The sequence below is a fragment of the Panthera uncia genome, assembly GCF_023721935.1.
Source record: "Panthera uncia isolate 11264 chromosome B2 unlocalized genomic scaffold, Puncia_PCG_1.0 HiC_scaffold_24, whole genome shotgun sequence".
Lineage (NCBI taxonomy): Eukaryota > Metazoa > Chordata > Mammalia > Carnivora > Felidae > Panthera > Panthera uncia.
In genome coordinates, this window is record NW_026057580.1 from 67973657 (window position 1) to 67997766 (window position 24110).

The window sequence follows — 24110 nt, forward strand, 5'->3', positions numbered from 1 at the left end:
TCTTAACTTTTACAATAGGCTTCTAGCTTTTATTTAAACATCATTTTATTATGAAAATATACAAAAAATATACAGAACAGCCTTCTAGCTTTTAACATTGTTGAAATGATAGGGATCAAAGACAGCATGGATGAATCTGAAGGACATTATACTAAGTAAAATATGCCAGAGAAAGACAAATATTGCATGGAATCATACATGTTGTGGAATCCAAAAAAACAAAAAAGGTCAAGCTCATAGAAGCAGAGTTTAGAATGGTGGCTGCCAAGGGCTGGTGGGGGGTGGGAGGAGAAATGGGGAGATATTGGTCAAAAGGTACAACTTTCAATTATAATATGCATAAATTCTGAGGATCTAATGTACAGTGTGGGACTACAGCTAATAATGCTGTATTATATACTTAAAATTTGCTAACAGAGTGGCCCTTAGGGTTCTTGCTATATACACATAGAGACACACACAAAGTATGTGAGGAGTTGGATAAGCCGAGTTAACTTGATGGTGGGAAATATTTCACGATATATGCCTATATCAAAATCACCACGTTGAGCACTTTAAATATATATAATTTTGTCAATTATATGCCAATGAAGCTGGAAAAAAAGAACTAAATCACTCATTTTAGAGATTAAGAAACAAAGGCTCAGAGAAACCAAGATCTACCTAAGATCACACAGTTAATGGTTGTATTTTTTATTTTTTGAAGAGCTAATCTTGCTATTTCATATCCTAGGTTTCTTATACTGCTGCTGAAAAATTGATAATCTTATTTTTAAAATCTCATTCAAATTCAATCTAGTAAATTCTCCTCTAACATACTTCTGGGTTAATGTCACATGATAAGACTCTAGATTTCATCATTCTCAAAATTGCAGGTGATTTATAATTACAAAATGATGTTTACAGCTTGCTTCTTGAATACTTAGGAAAAAGAAAAGAGGCAGCCATTTAGTTATCTCAAATGCATTTATTTTGTTGGGAAATTGATAACATGTCCTAGTTCATGACGTTTACAAACAACTCTTTATGTTGAAAGTGTAACCAATGTTTCTACTTTATTTATATCAATGTTAATTTCATTTCTTGAAGCTTTCTAACACCTACTGAGCAATTTTCTTTAATGGAGACTGAAAATGTTAAAAAGGAAATTGAACAATAAATTTATTAAGTAAAATGAGTTGCTTACTCTAAATGGAATAACTATTTTGTTAAAGGAAGAATGTTCACGCAATAATTTGTAAATTATATTAAGACTTATGCTAATAGAGGAAGGTGCACGTACTCCTGGCTGGCAGTGCTTTGAGTCCACCAGAAGGGAAAAGTACTGCCGAGAGGGCCAGATTTTCAACCTATTTCCTTCTATCCCTTTCAGATAACTCTTGACATTCTGGTTGCAGTTACCTAAGCAAACTATCCATTAACTGGGTCTATATTTTTAAGAGAGAGAAAGGTCTGTAATTTATGATCGAAGTCAATGGCTCTAAACTGAGGTTCCTTGTATTTTTTGGTCATCTTGGCACCCAGATATGTAATGAGTTCACATCTCTCCAAAAATTGGTCCATCTTCTTCTTATACTTCCTTTTTGTATATTCAGAACCATTGGGATTGTAGGCTGCAGAAAATTTCACAGAACTGTAAATGTTTTCTGTTAGGTTAGTGAGTCATTAAATTAAAAAGAAAGAGAACTACATGTGTGAGACAGTTGCACAGCTATAGCTGAGAAGATATTCAAATCACACGTAAGATTTAGGGATTAATCCATTTTAGATCATAATTGCCTCTATTCACCTTTCTCTGTGGCATGGATTATGGAGAGCCGATTATATTACTTGTAATCCTTGCTTTAAAAACTAGAAACTCAATTTTGATATTTTCATCAAAATATTTGCTATCAACACACGCGCACACACACACACACACACACACACACACACCAATGCAAACAACCAATCCAGCTCAACAATCCTATGCATTTATCACATATACTACAATTAATGTTAAATTAGTGCCAAGTATCATGTCATTAAAGAAGACATACCTTTTAGGTGAAAAGCTATAAATAGCAGTGCAGATCTCTTTACACTTAAGAAGGGGAATTTGGGCTTTAAGCATCCTGCTGCATTCATTGCTTTAATTAGTGAAGTTGCAATACCCTGCAGGTAGGGAACAATGTAAATCATACGTATATTTGAATTTGGTTTCTTCTCTTAGTGGCAAATAGATAAAGAGGCTATTCTTTGCCTCTAATAGCCTCCTGGGGCTTATAAAGGTGGTTAAATGCCCACTTAACCAACAAGAAAGGAACACAAAGTACATTTGATTAGGAAGAATGAAAATTACAACTTGGCTGAATGTCAGGAAGGTGATGGATACATAGACTTCATTACACAATTCTTTCTATTTTTATATTTGACATTTTCCATAACCGAATGTTAAAGACAAAAGAAGGGGTTCCTGGGCTCTGAGTTGTCTCGGCCCATTTTCTACTTCCATTGCCAGAGCTGACCAGATTGCCTCTGCTATCAGGACTCCTGACCACCTGGCAAGGAATTCCAGAGACCACAGTTGTCACTGCGGTAGATTCTGAAGCCCTGAGCGGGCAGAGAAGATGTGAGGCCCTCCTGGTGAAATGTGGCCTTTTATGAGAATACTCCTTTCTGGGTGAGCCTCATCTTGCCTTTTGATACTAAACCAGATTGAAGGTTCACCATCTAGGAAAGTCAAAAAAAATGAAGTGGATAAGAATTTGTGAGAAAGGTATGAAATTATTTATGCCCCAGGCATTAATTTTATAGAATTAAAAAAAAATTTAAAATAGTGGTTGATTATTAGTGAATTTTATTCTGTGTAAAAAGACTTATATTTAGATAAATAAAGTGTGACTTGAGTAGCATTTGGGGGCATTTGCCCCTAGATTTGGGGCAAAATATGACTTTGGTGGTTTAGCTGTGGTGCTTTTGCAACTCACACTTTTGAGCAGTGACTAAACCTCTCAGAGACTGAATCTTCATATTACAAATTTAAAAATAAGAAAATTTAAATAAGAATCTAACCAAAGGTCAACTGTAAATAATTTCATGACAATCTCCTCTCTCTTCATTTTCCTGCAGGTATTTGGGGATTAGCTAGAGAACCAAGGGTTTTTCTCACTTCTTGTTTTCACAACCACCCATAATCAAAATAGGTTAAGAGTGGATTTACAGCTTAAAAATCAGAAAACTCTGCCTTCAGTTTCATTGTTACCAAAATAAAAATTGTTAAAAAACAGATCATTGTACTCTACTAATATATGAACATAGACAACCATGTAACTGAACCTGTTCCAGATATCCAGGCAAAGGAAGACTTGTGAGGTGTATGGGCTCCTTTAATGGGGGCAGTTTGTATGGAAGCTTCTGATTCCAGTATTTCTGTGGCAACCTAAGAACACAAAGTTCATCAGATGGATGCTCACACATATACTCACCGTGAGTACATAGGAATGTGAATGTACAGGAGACGACTAAGAGGTACAGTTCAGCAGCTGGTTTTCTCCACTGGGGAGAACGTGACAAGGGAGAAGGTCAGAGCTCGGAGCTCCTAGAGGTAGGTGCCATGTCACAAAGAGAAGCCATCTGAGTGGCACTTCCTCAAGTGCTCACCACAAGCAGAGGCGCACACACTTCTTCTTTCCGTGGGGGAGCTTACCTGCCATGTAAGAGCTGTCCCCACCCTCTCCACCAGACTTTGGATCCCCCTCTGGCCTGTCTCCAGGTTTCTTTAGTAATTTCTGTCTGCCTCCCACCTTTGGCATTTCCTTCTTTATTGGATCTTTCCCATCCATCTGCATCTAAACATGCTCACACTGTCCCCATTAAAAAATACAAGGAAAAAGAAAAACTACCTTCACTCCATCAGTTCTCTATCACTTTTAGCAACTAGTGTCTTTTCCTTATACACTTCTTCAAACAGTGAGCTTTAGTGGAGATCACAAACTACTGCACAAATTCCACGTAGTATTTTCGGAATACTATGTGATCTGATCCACATGTTAGTTTTAGAAATTTGTATCAAAATTTCAAAAAAAACAAAAGTAAACAAAATTTAAAAAGAACTTTGGTTCCCAACTTCCTGTGAAACAAAGAAATGTCTGGCGGTAGATGAGCAGCTGCTACTCCCTTCACTTGGGGCATGCACGGTCCAAGTTACAGCGTGCAACCATGTCCGGTGGTCTCACTTCCATCCCGCTGCCCTCAGGTGCGTCACCCTCTCAGCTGCTGTGTGTGTCACCTCGGGACTAGGAAAGGTCTTCATTTCTTCACCTTGCATCCCCTCTGTGGTATGCTGTAGTTGGCTTCTACTCACCTCACTCCACTGAAACCATTCTTGCCAGGATCACCAATGACCTGTTATAACCTAAATCTGACACACATTTCGGCTCTTGTCTTGCTTGACCTCTAAGCAGCATTTAAACCTGCTGGCCACCGCCCCCTCCCCCTCGGCTCTCTCCCCTCCTCCCCAGAGCCTCCCCGACCTGGCTCTCCTTCACCTCTCTGTGCGTTCTTCTTCATCATTCTCCTTGCAAGCTCTTCTCACATTTGCGTGTTGGTGTTTCTCGGGGCTTGGTTGGTCAGAAGCCCACTGCTTTGCCCACACTAGTCTTCATGGTTGACCTCAAACAGGCTGTATTATTTTGGACAGGATCATCCCAATAGCCTTAGCACTGGCATTCCTGCCTCCAAACCATTATCAACACTCCAATGATGGTCTCTCTCCAAAGCAGATTTGATTATAACAGGCAATGTATTCATTCTGCCTTTTGGATCAAGTTCCAATGATTTATGGTAACTTTACTTGACCTTCCACCCTCTGGCCCCAGTCACCTTCTCCAGCCTTACCTCTCCATCCTTTTCCTCTCCACATCACGTCTAGTCATGCTGAATTTCTTGGCAGTTCTGTGATTCCCCTGGGCCAGGTTTGTTTGCTTGGAACCTGTCTCTCTTTCCCTCCACTCACTCAATTCCCACTCCTCATTCAGGCCTCACTTCCACAGACAATTCAATCAGAATTTGGGGCCACACTTTTTCAGAACTCCTGGCATTTCCCCACTCTAAATGCCATCACATTCTTTGTCAATAGGTACGTAAAGTCTATCTTACCCCGGAGCCTCAGGCTTTGGGACAACAGGGACCAGTTCTTATTCATCATTATACATGTATATATACATGTATGCATATATATATATATGCATACATGTATATATACATACATATACATATGTATGTATATACATACATACATATATACATGTATACATGTATATATACATGTATATATGTATGTATGCATATGTGTGTCTGTACACAAAATATATATTTTGCTCACACACACACACACACACGCACACACCTCCCCGAGCATGGTGCACCGAATATAGAAGATGTTCAATATTTGTAACTTAGTGAATGGTCTCACCTCAAAAATTTCTCGAGTTTTTCTTGACTCTCACAAATATATATACGATCACGATATTCTAAAGCATAGTTAATGTTCCCAGGTATTAGGGCCTCATATCTGAAAGATAAAAAAAAAAAACCCAAAACAAAAAAAAAACCCCTGTTGTATAATTACTATGCAGTATCGTGTAAATAAAATGTCAAAAATGTTTAATTTTCTTCGAAGAAGAAACAGAACATTTTATAGTTAAATAATAGTGACCTTTTGACCCAAATATTAAGAATGTTATATGAACTACCTATTCTGAGTAGAGATATCACCCTAAACTCCCACGAGGGTGAGGACCTGCCTGTGATTTCCATCCTGATAGGTCACTGGACAGTAGCCCTGGAGCTCCGCACACTTAGGGAATCGACTCTTCAGCTCCGACAGCGTCAGCCTTTTGGGGATCATGTCAGCAGGTGGTAGAGGATGAGGTGCTAACGGAGGCACATACAATTCTGGGTTCTGCAAAAATTTCTAAAGAAAATGATGACACCAATAAGACCGTTTAAAACAGGAGTGCTACGCCAGTCAAAGATCCACCGAGGCTCTCCTGCTGTTCTCTCCGTTTTCAGCAGCAAACCATCTGAGAGCCACTTTCTGCATTACAGTAACTCGTTTCCCTGACTGCAAGATCCTTATAGTAATGCTCTGAAGTGATGACATCTAAGATCTCTCTCCTGATCTCACACTCACTCACTCACATATAAAACATTTATTGAGCTCATACTACGCGCCAGGCACCAGAGAGTGCACAGTCTCTTGCTGGCCTGTCTCCCTGCTCTGCAGTGTGATTATCTACTTGGGTGCTGTTTGGCAGGTGAATTAAGCCGTCTAGCTTCAGTTAGCACTCCGTAAAATGGAGGCGGCTGACCAGATACATGATCTGCACTGTCACTTCCAGTTTTGCAATTCTGTGATTGCCATTTAAATATGCAGGAAGAAATAAATGCCTCAATAAAATTTTTAAAATTCTAATTCTTCAGGGGAAAGTAAAATGTCCAGAGGCATCTGATTAGTTTTCAGCTACCAACCTTTATCTCAAAAAATTACAGACATAATATTAGAACAGATTTGTATTCCGTTGCATTAAACAGAAATATAAGGTATATAGGGAATTCTAGTGATGAAGAAGTTTCCACTGACTGTGACTTCCCTTCTGTACTCTAGGACCTTAATCCCTTAGCTGCCTACCTTTTTTCTTTTTTCACAGTACACAGACACATTTAATGATGGTTCCCTGTACGGAAGCTATGATGACTCCCTGTGGACACTTGGGCATTTTGGGAAGAAGCAAACTATCGGGACTGTAAGGACCTTGCAATCATCAGGAACAAGACAGATTCCTTCAGCTGTTGACTTGAACTCACTGTGACATATTGAGTGCCTGCTGAGCCAGAAGCAGCTGCCACTGGGAGGAAAAGGGAGGCTGCCACGGAGGGAGTGCAGAGACCCCCCCTTCTTTGCAGTGGGCCAGATTGCAGAGCATGGGAAATATTCCATTTGGTTCTCCTTCTTAGAGAGGATGTGCTGTGGAAGGGCTTGCTATAAAGACTGATGCACATCTAGAGCAGTATGTTTTATGTCCTTTCTTGGCAACCTGACCTGATTGGGAAATATCTCCTGGATGGAGAGTAACTACTCTTTCAAAGGTGGTTTAAAAAATACTGTTTATTCATAACCATGAATAAACCATAACCATAACCACAACCACAACCATAACCATAACCACCTGTGGGCTGGGTCCTGATGTTCAGCATCCCCACCACTGGTGGGAGTTGCTGTTGGGTCTCTCTACCTGTTAAGCTGAGGGCTCCTCACTGATCCTGAATCTCTGCTTTGTGCCAAAATATATCTTGGGGTGCAGTCTCAGGACTGGCCTCCGAGGTGCCTCATTGGTCTTAAAGTCACAGGTTCCAGTAATGGGGCTCCTGGTCTCCAGTTCCTGGGTGTTCCCAGCTGCACCCACCCTTTCCTATTTGATGAATCCCGATATAGGCATTTTCTTTCCCTAGTAAGTATTTGGAGTTAGGAACAAACTTACATTCAGATTTTCCTGAGAACTCATTTTATAATAGTGCCCTCTGAACTCTGCTGCAAATTTCAGTGACTCAGTTACAGAACAATCAACGAGCTCATATGATTCGGCCAGGCTGATAGGGCAGAACTGTCCAAATTCCCCCAGGCGAGAAATCAGTTCTTGAGGTGTGATACATAACTTGTCAATGCATGCAGCTTTTCCTATTAGTAACAGATTAACTATTATTATCCTTTTTTTTCATAGAAAACACAGTGATTTTAGAAGTTAAAATAAATGCAAGGACATATGCATCATACAAATGCATACACATTGTAAAATTCCAAACGATAGAGTAAAAACTAAAAGTTTCTCTTCACACTTTCATCTTCTCAATTCATCGTTCCTCCAGGGAGTAATCACTGTTGAGTTTGTATCTCTTTCAGACTTTTTTTTCTATATACTTACATATACACATTTATTTTTTGCATATAGTATGCTTATGCCACTATACTGTAAACATTATTCTGCAACTTGCTTTTATCAGTTAGTTGTGGTCTTTGACATCTTTTCATATCAGTTTATACGATTTACCTAATTCCTTTTAATTGATGCTTAGTATTCTATTGTATAAATATACATATAGTTTACTTAGTCATTTATCTGTTGATGAATGTTTTGCTTGTTTTTAATTCTTAACTATTATAAATTATATATATGTTATAAGCCATATATGTATGTGTGGATATATATGCATATACATATATATGTATAGATATTATACATATATATCCACACATACATATATAATATCTACACATATATATGTATATGCATATATACATACCCACTTATACACACACACACACACACACACACATTAATTTGCTACATATTTTAAATTTTTCCATGGGGTAGATTTCAAAAGTGCCAATAGTTTGTTGACATGATGCTACTGACACAAACCTCCCGTGTGCTCAGATGAGAAGGGAAGAAACATTTTACAAAAGTGACTAGGTTTACCATAAAGAGTCTATTTTTTTTAAGTTTATTTATTTTTGAGAGAGAGAGCGAGAGAGAGAGAGAGAGCACGAGTAGGGAAGGGGTAGAGAGAGAGGGAGACACAGAATCTGAAGTAGGCTCCAGGCTCTGAGCTGGCAGCACAGAGCCTCACACGGGCTCGAACCCATGAACCATGGGATCATGACCTGAGCTGAAGTCAGACGCTTAAACAACTGAGCTACCCACGCACCCCAAAAGAGTCTATTTTATTTTATTTTATTTTTTATATTTTTCTAATGTTTATTTTTGAGAGACAGAGAGACAGAGCATAAGAGAGGAGGGTGTGCAGAGAGAGAGAGGGAGACACAGAATCTGAAGCAGGCTCCAGGCTCTGAGCTGTCAGCACAGAGCCTGACGTGGGACTCAAACTCACAGACTGCAAGATCATGACCGAGTCCGGACACTCAACGCACTGAGCCACCCAGGCGCCCCTAAAGAGTCTATTTTAAAAAGGAAGAGCCCCAGGTCCTTCAATGAACAGTTTTAAGAGTTTTCTCCCCAATACCGTACTGGAATGGGGATTCCAAAAAAATATGAGATGTTCTAGAAAATGAAATTATTTTTTATACAGCTTAGTTACAGTAAGTAAATTTTGACCCCCCCAATACATTTTAATGGTCCCTTTAACTAGTGAGAAGTTTTACCTTTTAAAAATTATTATTATGACTAGGAAGGTCTTAAATTAACTACAAAATTATGAAGCATAAATCATACTTTGTTATTATTATGCCTCAGAAGATCTTAAATTAACTATAAAATTATGAAGCATAACCCATACTTCATTATGTGACGATGTAAACATAAAATTTATCCTTAGGATTGAAGTGATGATCTATAAGCCAAGGAATGCAGAAGATTTCTGGAAACAGTGGAAGCTAAGAGAAAGACATGGAACAGATTCTCTCCTAGAGACTTCAGAGACAGTATGGCCCTGGTCACACCTTCATTTTGAGCTTCTAGCTTTCAGTACTATGAGAGAATAAATTTCTGTTGTTTAAGACACCCAGTTTAAGGCCTTTTGTCACAGCAGCCTCAAGAAACTAAGACAATTGCAAAATATCATGGCTTCTGTCTTGTTGGCATTCTTTCTTGCCTTCTCAGCTTGTTCACTCGATAAGACAAGCTGCCATGTTGGAAAGGACTACATGGGAAGGAACTGAAGGTGGTCTCTGGGCCAACAGCCAGCAAGGAACTGAGGCCCTCAACCCAACAATCCTCAAGGAACAAAATCTTGTCAACAATACATGAACGAATGTAGTAGTAGATTCTTTCTCAGTTGGGCCTTCAGGTGAGACAATAATCCTAGACAATACCTGGATTAGGATTGTGAGAGACCCTGAAGCAGAGAAGCCAGTTACACTGTGCCTGGATTCCTGACCCACAGAAATTGTGCGTGCATGTGTGTGTGCGTGTGTGTGTGTATTTTATGCTGCTAAGTTTTAAAATAATTTGTTATGCAGCAATAGATAAACTAATACACTATTCACCTGTTGTTTATGACACAGATGAAAAGGCTAAGCCCTAATATTCCTTCCCTACAAAGGATATTAAACTATTATAATACTACAGTACTATGGTATAATAATATATTGTATTATTAAAGAATATAGTATTACATAGTGCTATAATATTATACTATATGGTACTACAGTATTACAATCCTAGATTGCTCTTTAGCTCAGATGTGCTTAACCTCACCAATCCTGACAGGTTCCGTGACAGGGACAGGGTAATTTAGAATCATATGACTACAAGTCCTAAAAGATACTCAAATATCTCTTCTTCTGATTTTGGGGTATTCTTTATTTATTTATTTATTTATTTTATTTTTTTTAACGTTTATTTATTTTTGAGACAGAGAGAGACAGAGCATGAACGGGGGAGGGGCAGAGAGAGAGGGAGACACAGAATCCGAAACAGGCTCCAGGCTCTGAGCAGTCAGCACAGAGCCGGACGCGGGGCTCGAACTCACCGACCGCGAGATCATGACCTGAGCCAAAGTCGGATGCTTAACCGACTGAGCCACCCAGGCGCCCCTGATTTTGGGGTATTCTTGATGACATCTGGCAATAACTACGTATCTTATTCTGATGTAATAAGCAGAATGAAGAAGAGTCTCTTTAATCTTCTAGCCCTGACCTTGCTCCATATCATTAGAGTAAACTTTGGCTCCCTGATAGGAGAAGATCATTTGAAAAGCATACAAAGGAAATGTGGAATGAAAAAACAAGTCAAGACTAATTTTAAACAATCAGGTACAGGGGCGCCTGGGTGGCGCAGTCGGTTAAGCGTCCGACTTCAGCCAGGTCACGATCTCGCGGTCTGTGAGTTCGAGCCCGGTGTCAGGCTCTGGGCTGACGGCTCGGAGCCTGGAGCCTGTTTCCGATTCTGTGTCTCCCTCTCTCTCTGCCCCTCCCCCGTTCATGCTCTGTCTCTCTCTGTCCCAAAAATAAATAAAAAACGTTGAAAAAAAATTTTTTTAAACAATCAGGTACAGGTTAGATTATTAGGTGGAAGTTGAAGCAGAAGATCAACAGGGTAGACTTCGATCAAACTATTCAAGGCAGAGGCATGTATATATGGAGTAATAAAGTGGATACCATGGTGCCTCATCCAGATCCCTCTTTCAGGGCTGACGCGACCATCCCCCAGATGCTGGCAACATCAGTGCTGATGGGTCACAGCCGCAATGGGAATTGCCCGTCTGTCATAGGTTAACCCCTCCCCCCACACCCTCCAGAGTGATCTGTGTTGAGTGGCAGGCCAATGGAGGGAACAGAACCTGGGTCCTCCCCTCAATTTGGGAAACTCTGAAGGCCCATCCTAGCTCCAGGGCTCCCCTATCTTCTGAGGCTTCTATTTGCACCACACGGCAGGTCAGTTTCTCCCTCCGTCCAATTCCAGTGTCCTCACTCCCCTCAGGTGTATCTCCTGATTAGGGTTGCCAGATAAAATACAAGATGCTAACGGAGTTTAAATTTCAGATTAACAATGATGAGTTTTCAGTATTTTTTTAGTATTAGAGTATTGGCAATATTTGGGACACACTCACACTAAAAAATTATTTGTTATTTATCTGAAATTCAAATGTAACTGGGTATTCTGTATTTTTGTTTGCTTAATCTGACAACTCAAATCCTGAGAATACTTTTTGATTAAGCTTCTGGACACAACTTTTAATCTGGAATCTGTTCCCAGGGAGCCGAATCTAAGGCAAGGAGGGTGAAATCGGGAAACAGAAATGAATGATTCACAATTTTTGCTTTCAAAGTCTGCGATGTAGTGTTTTACTAGTGTGATGCTAGCCAAAACTCATTGCAAGTAGGTTTCTCAAAACTCAATTCTTTTTTCCCTGTACTCGTCATGCCGTGTAATCCTCAGGGAAAAACAAATTCCTGGTCTGCAGAAAAACAGGAACCAGGGATACTGATTATACCCAAATAATGAAGCAAATCAAGACTAAATGATGCAGAATCCTCATTGCATTTTTCCTTGTACAAGATTCTCTTAGTCACGTTGCTCTTGTACCTCATTACATCTTCTCTGTTAAACAAAGTCGCTAACCAAATGTCTCTACAGATAAATTCTTTGGAGTCATCACTCTTTTTAGAGATATCAGATATAGATAACTTTCCTTTTATTTTGTGTATTTCTAGAGAAAAATCAAGTAACTTAGAGGAATATATTTTCTTTCATGGATTCCAAATATATATTAAAAGGCATTTATGCTTACATTTAGTTTTTTATAGACTCAACATTTATCTAATACCATAACGGATATAAATACTAAAAATAACTTTAATTCTAGGTTCATAAACAAAATTTTGCCAAATGTCATTCCACAGACCACTGCTTTCGTATGACTAGCATTCTTGAAACTTAGCTTCTTACGTGGCATTCCAAACACTATAAACTCTTCTAGTGAGAGGCTATGTATTACTTTTATGTGCTAGGTTCACACAGGAATTCAATAAATGATAGCCTGAGTAGTGGCAGTCATTTATTAGAACAGTTTACATGCTCCAGTAATTGGATAGTACCATATACTTAAAATGCTGATTAAGATCGTGGGAACAAATGTTCAAATTGAGTGAATTATGGTAACAAGAGTCAGGCATGTGTAGACTTTAATATTTTATTATATTTTAATAACAAGGTGTTTTCTTACCTGCGTTTATTCTTTCCAGGTATGTCTGCATATATTTATTCACCATTTGAACTTTCTTAATGACTTCATTCCACACCCACCATTTGCTGTGAAATCCATCAATCACATACCAGTTCTGATGTTGTTCTTGATAATATTGCCTAATCTCATTAATATTTTTGCGGTGTTTTGAGTTTTTGACTGCCATAATTTGTGTGCTATTGTGCAGTGGATAAGGCAAACTAATAAAGAAACAGAATGAATGGAAAAAGTTGTAAAAAACATACTTGTTTCCTGGATGATTAAAGTTCATTTCTTTATCATTGCTTTCATCACACACATTACCTTGGCTCCTTTTTTTTTTCCAGGAACAATCTTTTGAAAATCTCCTTGGAAGGCACATCCAGCTCAAAGATGACCATGGGAATGATTGACCTAGATTCCAGGAGGCTGATTTGATACTTAGTTACAGGATAGCCATCGATGACAACACTAACAAGGGGAAACATGAAAATAATTCCAGATTTCTTTTCTCTCATACCTTCCTTCCTGTTTTCTAGAAGCAGTCAATCTCTTTAGGAGTAGCCCCCTGGCCTTCCTTGTGTAACTTGATTTATTGTCTTTGTACTTTGCCCTCTTTATCTCTATATTTTTAACTTCGGTCAGCCCAAGAGCCAGGTGTAGGGCAGCATACATACAGACACAGCTCTGAATTCATACACTTAGCATCACAGAGCTAGGCTTTGGCAGAATTCAAGAGAACACACATAATACCTTGAGCATTGTGTTATTCAATTGGTGCTATTACTTTAAGAAATGAAACAGCGGAAAGAGTATAGGTTTCAGAGGCAGACAGACTTAGATTTGAGACCTAGTTTGACCTCTCTGAGTGCCAGTTTTTAGTAAAATAGGGGAGATGATATTTAACCCTTACAGTCGTCTTAAAGACTTATAGATCTAGTATGTAACGCAGCTAGAACAGGAACTGGCACAATGAATAGTATCCTAGTAAGAGATTAAGCAAATATGGGAAAACAGTGGTGCTCTAAGCTTGCTTTTATACTAAAGTTCTGTGGGGAGGCCGGCGAGTGGGAGGAGAGACAGGGAGTTGGTGAGAGTAGCCCTGTGATATCTGAGAAAGAATGTTCCATCAGGACCCATCATGCCTCTGAGCAGAAATGACAGAGAATTTAAGTCAGTCCAACAGTCTGAGATAATGAGAGTATTACTATCAAACTCAGATGAGGAATAAAAGCTGTCCACAAATTCTGGGAGGAGTGACCCCCAAGGTCTGGAAACTCCCTCTGAGGTGGGAGCAGGCTGGGCCTGCCAGCTGGTGGTCTTCAAGAGGGGCTGGTTTAGAGGAAGTCACAGGACCCCCTCACTCAGTGCTCTGTGGCCAAGTCTCTAGGCAGTAGTTCTAAGTTCCATGGCAGAGAGAACTATAAATTAATGTAGCCAGGCAAACCTAATAGAGAATGTTATGGGAGTGCCATTGATGTTTTGAGGTTTTTCTAATGGAGAGTAGCTCAATTTCTTTGCTTGTGAAAGGTTGCTTGAGTGACCGTCAGGATTAGAAACATTCAGGGTGATTAGGCAGTCACTATCCTGGTGTTAAGATGAAATAAAACATTTGTGACTCAGGGTTGTGTTCACTGAGATCCCTCGCATGCAAAGCTAAACACCAGGGAGGAGGTAACTCAGTTTGTGTAAGTCCCAGGGCCTTCCCTGGGGAAAAAATCTCACACCCCAGAATCTGCTCTTCTGTAACTGAAATTAAGAGAACCGGCCAAGGACTTAGTTAAAGAGCAGAGGCAGGGAAGGGCATAAAGGCTCCTACCGTAAGACAACTGTAAGTAAATTGGTGGGATTCTAGGTCAGTGACCTGGGCTCATGAGCAGGGCCTTGGCTTGCCCTGGCTTTTATAACTGGGTTTGGCCGGTGGCTGTGTTGGGAGAGTAATGGTTGAGCAGAGAAGTGTAAACTAAAGAGAGAGCTCAGGAAAGGGACCCTCCTGTCCAGATGTAGCATTAAGGGAGGGGCACTGCTACCTGTGCAGAGAGCTGGGCCAGTGCGAGACCATCTCTGTTAGACCAGTACCATCTGGGGGGCAGGGGAAGGCCACTCCTCCATCATTCCATGGGGCAGTGAGAAGGTCTACTAGGCTCTGGAAGTCACACTGGCCTCCTTTGTCAGCAGTGTAAGGCCAGAAACTTTTAGACGATACACAGGTTGCTACAGGGAATGAAGTGGCCAGCTTGCTATTCTGGCATATAAGTGTTCAAGCCAAGTTTTAGCCTGACAGAAAATTAAAAATATATAACCATGTAGGTGCCCAAGGTTTGAGAAGTAGATCTCACCCTTTACAAGAGCTTTAAACCTTATTGAAGATAAGTGTTTTAAATTCTGTGAGTGATTTCTTGATTTAACTCCCTCCCCACCGCCCACTCCCACTTACCCCGCAGTATTACATATACTTTCCATCAGAGATATTTCTAAGGCTTGAATAGCCAGTTCATCAGGTGCTGTCATTCCTTTATGAAGATGCCAATTTAACATGAGCGCCAGCTCTGTTTCTGGTTGGCTGTTTAATACATAACGCATCGCCTCTCCTATTGACAGGCGCTTTAAGCCATATTCACTTGAAATTTTTTTGGCAACTGAAAAAGATTAAAACTTTAAACTTACTCCATTTCACAAATTCATCAGTCAACCTTATTTTTAATTTCTGGTTAATTGATGTCCACAGTGAGCTAATCTTCATATTCCCTGAAGAAATTTTGAAAGTCAAAATTGTTACATTTTATTGAACTAATACTGTCAAAGGTTAATCATTATTAATATTTCAGGTATGTGGCTAATGAGCCAACTCTGTGGGGTTTTTTTCCTAACAAAACCAATATTTAAGTGTTTTCTTCCTTCTGCACAAGGTAGCAAATTTTTGAGAGCTTTACATGGCATCATATGTGTACTATTTATATTTGGAATTATGTCCAAAATAATAATCTAATACTCTAATAATATAATACTCCTGTGTACTATTTCTATTTGGAATTATGTCCAAAATAATAATCTAATACTCCTGTGTCACCGAACATATGAAACTATGTGTTTCCTCATCTATCTATTTATGGAATCCATGCTTCAATCAGAATAGCATATCCCTACACAGTTAGGTCTCAGTTAATCCTATAGGAAATAATTTTTAAAAATTATAATGGCATACCTGACATTTTAATAGTAATTTATAACTCACAAGGCAATTTTTCTTCTGTGACTTTATTTGACATTTTCAACCATTCCATCAGGTGGATAGAATGAATATTGAAATTCTAATTTTATAGATGAGAGGACTCATGCCCACTAAAATGGGATAATCTGTCCAAAGTCACATAGGTGTTGCCATTGGTTGAAACAAGATCCATTTTGACTTCTGCTTCACCTAAATGAGACCATAGGCAATGGCTTTCCGTAACTACTAAATGTAGGCATGCTCTATAATGGTCTATATACCCTGCCTCATCGTGTCTGAAAACAGCAGAGTGTAGAGGACACTGAGAGAGCCCATCCTATCTCACAGGGAATGCAGATTAACCGACCACAGTTAGGGCCACCCCAAAGGGAAGCCCTTGCAAGAGCTACAGAACCCTTAATCTTAGCTTTGCCATAAATGTTGGAATCAGACCTACTTTTTAAAGTTCTAATAATAATAAGGCTTTTATAATTTGATACCTTGTTAAAAGTTCACCTCTGTTTCAACAAAGAAATGGGAAATCAAAACAGTATGGTATTAACACAGAAACAGACACACAGATCAATAGAATGAAATAGAGCACCCAGAAATAAACCTGTGTGTATATGGTCAATTAACTTATGACAAAGGAGGGAAGAATACACAATGGGGAAAAGATAGTCTTCAATAAATGGTGTTGTGAAAACTGGACAGCTGCATGCAAAAGAATAAAACTGTATCACTTACACCATATACAAAACTATACTTAAAATGGATTAAAGACCTAAATGTAAGACCTGAAACCATAAAACTCATAAAAGAAAATATAGGGAGCAATCTCTTGGACTTTGACCATAGCAATATTTTTCTGGACATGTTTCCTTGGGCAAAGGAAACAAAAGCACAAATAAACTATTGGAACTATATCAAACTAAAAAGCTGTTGCAGGGGCGCCTGGGTGGCTCAGTCGGTTAAGCGTCCGAATTCGGCTCAGGTCATGATCTCGCGGTCCGTGAGTTCAAGCCCCGCGTCAGGCTCTGTGCTGACCACTCAGAGCCTGGAGCCTGTTTCAGATTCTGTGTCTCCCTCTCTCTCTGACCCTCTCCCGATCATGCTCTGTCTCTCTCTGTATCAAAAATAAATAGACGTTAAAAAAAAAAATTAAAAAAAAAAAGCTGTTGCCAAGTGAAGGAAACTATTGATAAAACAAAAGGGAACCTACTAAACTGGATATATCCATTAACAAAAGGCAACCTACTAAATTATCCATTGGCTAATTTCTAAAATATATAGAAATCAGCTAATAATACCACAAGTCAACTAATAATAATACTAAATACCAAAAATCAAATAATGTGATTTTTTAAAAAATGGGCAGAAGACCTGAATAGACATTTTTTCCAAAGAAGACATAGAGATGGCCATGCAAAGATGCTCAACATCACTCATCATCAGGGAAATGCAAATCAAAACCACAATGAGATATCACTTCATACCAGTCAGAATAGCTAGTATCACAAGACAAGAAACAACAAGTGTTGATGAGGATGTGGAGAAAAGAGAAACTTACACTGCTGGGAATTTAAATTGGTACAGCCACTGTGGAAAATAGTATGGAGGTTCCACAAGAAATTACAAATGGAAATACCATACAATTCAGTAATTCCATTGTTGGGTATTTACCCAAAGAAAACAAAAATGCTAATTTGAAAAGATATATGCACCCTATGTTTACTGCAGCATTATTTACAATAGCCAAGATATGGAATCAACGTTAAGTGTCTGTTGATAGATGAATGGATAAAGATGTCACACACACACACACACACACACACACACACACACACAATGGAATACTAATCAGCCATAAAAAAGAACGAGATCTTGGGGCACCTAGGTGGCTCGGTTTGGTGTCTGACTCTTGATTTTGGCTCAGGTCATGATCTCACTGTTCATGAGTTTGAGCCCCACATTGGGCTCTGTGATGACATTATGGAGCCTGTCTGGGATTTTCTGTCTCCTTCTCTCTCTGCCTTTCTCTTTCTCTCTCTTGATAATAAATAAGCATTAAAAAAAAAAAAGAATGAGATCTTGCCATTTATGACAATATGGATGGACCTACAGACAGAGAAAGATAAATACTATTATGAAATCACTTATATGTGGCATCTGAAAAAAACAAATGAACAAACAAACAAGAAACAGCAACAAACTCGTAAATACGGAGAACAAACTGGTGGTTGCCCAAAGTGGGGTAGGGAGATAGGTGAAATAGTGAATGGGGATTAAGAGGCACACAGAAAAATAAGTGAGAAATAAGAACGTTTATCCACATTTTCACCTTTTGCTCTGGTTGTGGGATCCTATTTCAAATGTCAATGATTCGGTTTCTTTGGGAAATATTACGTTTGTGAACATTTAGAATGTGACTATTAAAGACTCATCATGTTATGAGGTTTAAATGGGCAAAACAAACTTTTCATCTGAAGAGCTGGAACACAAAACTCCCTTTTATTGTGCCTGGTGACAAATTTTTCTTTGACCTCTTCTTTCCCCTTCATTCTCGATTTAGTCAGTCATTAAGTCCTATTGTTTTCCTTTGAAATACCTCCTGTATCTGTCCTTTCCATTCAATTCTTATTGTGACCAACCATTGTTCATGTTGTTATGTCATCTTGAAAACTAATGTTTTGTTGGACTATTTGCCTTTAAAAAAAAAAGGCACAGTCCAAAGTTATACAAAATTCAAACATTATAGGAGTATAGTTTACCAAGTGTCTTTTTCAGCAATGATAGGATAATGGATTTTTACTCTTTAAACTATTAATACAGTAGATTATGTCTCCATCTTTTAAAATCTTATATTAAAATATCTTAATATAATTTTATGCTAACATAATCTTAATATGCTGTTATTTGACTGTAATTATAAGTGATACTAACTTATAATTTCTTGTATTATCTTTATTAGGTTTTGATATCACCATTATGCTAACTTAAAAATGAATTTGTACTCTTTATAACCTTTTGATTATATTGACTATAATTCTGCCCATATAAATATTTGATTATATATTTTTAATTTTTTAAAAATATTTGCTTATATTTATTGAGGACTATACTCCTTAATAACAAAAGAAACTGGAAATAAATTGGGAAACTTATTGTCTTCTTTTCTCTGCGCTGAAAAAGCTTCAAAAACACAGAAATTGTTTGAGTTTTTAATTCTATGAAAGTTTGATACAATTTTTCTCTAAAATCATTGATTGATCCTGGACTGTTTTGGAATGGGATTATATTTTTGAATGACTTTTCTTGAGTACTTATTATCCTATTTAGGATTTCTATCTCCTTTTGAGTCAATTCTGAGAGTTGGTTTTCTGGTGAAGTGGCACTAGCTTTCAGGAGATTCTTTTATACTCAAGAATAACAAAGGACACATCAATAACAGAAGGGATAAAAACCATATGATCATTTCAATAGATGCAGGAAAAGCAAATGACAAAGTGCAACATCCATTCATAATAAAAACTCTCGACAAAGTAGGTTTAGAGGTAACAATACCTCAACATAATTAAGTCCTTATATGAAAAACCCACACCTAACAGCATATTCATTGGGGAAAAGCTCTCAACTGAAGATAGGAACAGGACAAGGATGTCTACTTTCACCACTTTTTTTCAACATAGTACTGGAAGTCCTAACCATAGCAATCAGATGAGAAAAAGGAATAAAAGGCATCCAAATTGGTAAAGAGGAAGTGAAACTTCACTATTTGCAAATGACATTATACTATATATAGAAAACCCTAAGGACTCCACCAAAAAAACTACTAGAACTGATAAATGAATTCAGTAAGCTTGCAAGATACAAAATCAATGTACAGAAATGTGTTGCATTTCTCCATACTAGTAATGAAGTAGCAGAAAGAGAAATTAGGAAAACAATACTACTTATAATTGCACCAAAAATAATAAGACACTTAGAAATAAACTTAATCAAAGAGGTGAAAGACCTATACTCTGAAAACTATAAAGCATTGAGGAAACAAATTAAAGATGACACAAAGAAATAGAAAAACATTTCATGCTCGTGGATTGGAAGAAATAATATTGTTAAAATGTTTATACTACTCAAAGTAATCTACAGATTTAATGCAATCTCTATAAAAATACAACAGCATTTTTCACAGAACTAGAATAAGCAATCCTAAAAAATTTGTATGGAACCATAAAAATCCTGAATAGCAAAGCAATCTTGAAAAAGAAAAACAAAACTAGAGGTATCATAATTCCAGACTTCAAATTATTTTACAAAGCTGTAGTAATCAAAACTGTATGGTACTGGCACAAAAACAACCCATAGATCAATGGAACAGAATAGAAAACCCAAAAATGAATCAACAATTACATGGTCAATCTTTGACAAAGCAGGAAAGAATATGCAATGGGAAAAAGACAATCTCTTCAACAAGTGATATTGGGAAGACTGGACAGCTGCATGCAAAAGAATGAAGCTGGACCTCTTTCTTACACCATATACAAAAATAAACTCAAAATGGATTAAGGACCTAAATGTGAGACGTGGAACCATAAAAATCCTGGAAGAGAGCACAGGCAGTAATTTCTCTGACATTGGCCCTAGGAACATTTTTCTAGATATGCTTCCTGAGGCAAAGAAACAAAAAGCAAAAATAAACTATTAAGACTACATTAAAATAAAAAGCTTCTGCATAGCAAAGGAAACAACCAATAAAACTAAAAGACAACCTACTGAATAGGAGAAGATACTTACAAATGACATATCTAATAAAGGATTAGTATCCAAAATATATAAAGAATTTATACAACTCAATACCCCAAAACCAAATAACCCAGTTCTGAAATGGGGCAGAAAATATAAACAGACATGTCTCCAAAGAAGACATCCAGATGGCCAACAGACACACAAAAAGATGCTCAACATCACTCATCATCGGGGAAATGCAAATCAAAACTACAATGAGATATCACCTCACACCTGTCAGCATGGCTAAAATAAAATACCCAAAACAACAAGTGTTGGTAAGGATGTGGAGAAATAGGAACTCTCGTGCACTGTTGATGGGATTATAAACTGGTACAGGCACTGTAGAAGACAGTATGGAGGGATCCTCAAAAAATTAAAAATAGAACTACCCATGACACAATAATTGCACTACTGAGTATTTATCCAAAAAATACAAAACTCTAATTCAAAGGGATACATCACCCGTATGTTTATTGCAGCATTATATACAATAGCCAAATTATGGTAGCAACCTAAGTATTCATTGATAGATGAATGAATAAAGAAGATGTGGTATATTTATACCACGTATATTTATTTATATACTTCATATATTTATACAATGAAATATTATTCAGCCATAAAAAAGAATGACATGTTGCCATTTGCAACAACGTGGATGGGTCTAGAGAGTATAATGCTAAGTGAAATAAGCCAGTCAGAGAAAGACAAATACCATATGATCTTGCTCATATATGAAATTTATGAAACAAAACAAATGAACAAAGAAAAAAAGACAAACAAAAACCAGACCCTTTAATACAGAGAACAAACTAATGGTTACCAGATGGGTGGTGGGTAGAGGGATGAATGAAATAGGTGATGGGGATTAAGAACACACTTATCTTGATGAGCACTGAGTAATATATGGAATTGGTGAATCACTATATTGTACACCTAAAATGAACATAACACTGTATGTTAGCTACACTGGGGGAACAAAAAAGGAATAACAAAGGCAAACACATGCTTACCTGTAGTTTTCCCAGATTTTGAAGGCCCCAGAATTGCAATCCTAATGGGCATAGTAGGCTTAGGTTTGGGTTGGCGGATATATTTGATTGGGTTCTTCATAAATTTTTCTCTAGATTCCTTACTAGATAAAAAATAAATATACTGACGATGGATTACAGCATAAACTGGATTCTCTGAAGTTTCAATTGGTTTGATTGTCTCTCCTTCCCTTAGCTGCAATATGTACACAGTTGAATTCATAAATTAGCTTTAAGTTATACAGCATTCCCCCAAATACATTTGAATACATTTGTAAAATAAGAATATCTTTCTTACAAAATAAGAAAACTAATTATAACTTAATCTTAATATTAAAAACTGTATAAAAAGAACAATTTATTTTATACCCACATGCAATTGATGAAATCTGAAATACATTTCAGTTTATGACCATTATAGTTCCCATACTTCCTTTATACTTCCTTATAATGTCTTTAGTGTATGTTTTTGCCAAGGAATGTAAAGTTGTTTGGATATATTCATGGGCCAGTTTATCCTCATAAAAAGGTCCATTCCTAAGGTGGTGTTATGGATGGAAATGTGTTCCCCGAAATTCAAAGGTTTAAGCCTAATCCCCAAAGTGACTGTATTTGGAGACAGGGCCTTTCAGGAGGGAAAGGTTAAGTGAGGTCATAAGAGTGGGGCCCTAATCCAACGAGACTGGTGTCTTATATGAAGAGGAAGAGACACCAGGAGTACATAAGCACAGAGGAAAGGCCATGTGAGGACATAGTGAGAAGGTGGTCATCTTCAAGCCAGGAAGAGAGGCCTCACCAGAAAACTATCTCTGCTGGCAATTTGACCTTGGATTTTCAGCCTCTAGAACTGTGAGAAAATAAATTTCTGTTGTCTAAGCCACCTAGTCTGTGGTACTTTGTTATAGCAGCCTGAGTAGACTAACACAGATGGGGTCCTGGGCTATGTTTGGGGACATAGTGGTAGGACAAATCCTATAGGTTTCTCTTCCACATTTTATATAGGCAAAATCCCACTCACGTAAATATCCAGAGCAGCCACAAAAGGGAAAAATACCTAAAAGGCAGCTTAAGGTACAGATATGGAAGGATTGGGAGGAGTGGTTCCACATCTGTTTATTTGTTCAAGATGACAAATGGGTCATTAATAAAGTCAGGTTTGGATATCATTTTTAGAGCATTAGATGGCTAAGTATCGGCCCATACTTGACAAAGTAGGTATGAAGCAATGTGATTCAAGATTGCTCCTTCCCCAAAGCTACACCAGGACAGTTGTCACAGGTCAATGGTATTGTCAACATTATCATTCTTGGGCTGGAGTGAAGTTCATGGCTGGGAGTAAGTGCTAGGTATAAGAAGAAACTCAGGGGTGGTGTAGGAATGTCTGCTCTGTCTTACACTTGGTAATACAAAAAGCTGAAAGTTTAATGATTCTATTTCAAATTCCCAGATTAAATGAGAGTCCTTACAGCAGTTTCTGCTGTTGCTCAAAATATCTAGCATGTATCCTTTCTCCTATGTAGGTCAGAATACCCATAGTGTCATCAAATCAGAATATCGAACTGTCATGCACCCAGAAAGATTCCCAACAGCCCTGAGAAATGATTATTTATATGCTTAAACCCTTCTTATGACCATGCACTCATTTCTCTATAACACATTTTTGTACAATTCTAATTATATTTAGACATGAAACCTTCCTCCCTAAATAGGGTTCTGACTTTGTCTGCTTCTTCCCCTTTCTCACTCATCTCAGAGAAAGGGCATGACTATCTTTCAAAAGTTTTCCAGGCCATTCTAATGCTTAACTCTATCCAATTCTCTATGGAGGACACTGCCATATGTTTCTATATTCCAGCATGATATTTGAAAAGGTTTCTCTTGACATCCTATGTATGGTTAAGATAAAGAAGATAGCACAATTAAGTAAAATTGAAACTGATTGTGTCAATACAGCCAAGAAGGAGGTTTCAAGTAACATGCACATGGCTCCTTTTTGGATCCCATCCTCCAAAATACTTTTTATCAGTGACCAATAATAGTAATATGTATTAATAACAATAACTTTTATTGAACACTTACAAAAAACAAAACACTGTTGTAAGCACTTTATAGTAATTAACTCATTTAATCATTGTAACAATACTATAAGGTAGGAAACTATTCTTATTCCCATTATGCAAATAGGAATGACTGAGAGGTTAAATGATTTGTGCAAGGTCACTAATAAATGGTGGCAGAGGCCATGATCTTCACCACTGTGCTATATCATTGATGGAAATAAAAAGGTACACTGATCAAGTGAATAGGTAACTATCACATGACATTCTTTTATTGTCTTTATGGCACTTAATACT

At 37.9% G+C, this 24110-nt stretch overlaps 1 protein-coding gene across 2 annotated transcripts in view; it reads right to left on the reverse strand.

Annotated features, from left to right (window-relative positions):
* Positions 1–732: 732 nt before the first annotated feature.
* The window catches only part of AK9 (adenylate kinase 9), a 132396-nt gene continuing 109018 nt past the window's right edge, over positions 733–24110 (reverse strand). For both annotated transcript variants that reach the window (XM_049654152.1, XM_049654151.1), the window contains exons 31-40: positions 21739–21952; positions 15164–15365; positions 13051–13197; positions 12727–12947; positions 7524–7720; positions 5787–5956; positions 5456–5554; positions 3319–3421; positions 2040–2154; positions 733–1613 (exon numbers count right to left, since the gene is read on the reverse strand). In XM_049654152.1, the coding sequence (XP_049510109.1) occupies positions 1411–1613; positions 2040–2154; positions 3319–3421; positions 5456–5554; positions 5787–5956; positions 7524–7720; positions 12727–12947; positions 13051–13197; positions 15164–15365; positions 21739–21952 (1671 nt within the window). In that variant the 3' untranslated portion in view covers positions 733–1410. The remainder of the gene's footprint in view (positions 1614–2039; positions 2155–3318; positions 3422–5455; positions 5555–5786; positions 5957–7523; positions 7721–12726; positions 12948–13050; positions 13198–15163; positions 15366–21738; positions 21953–24110) is intronic.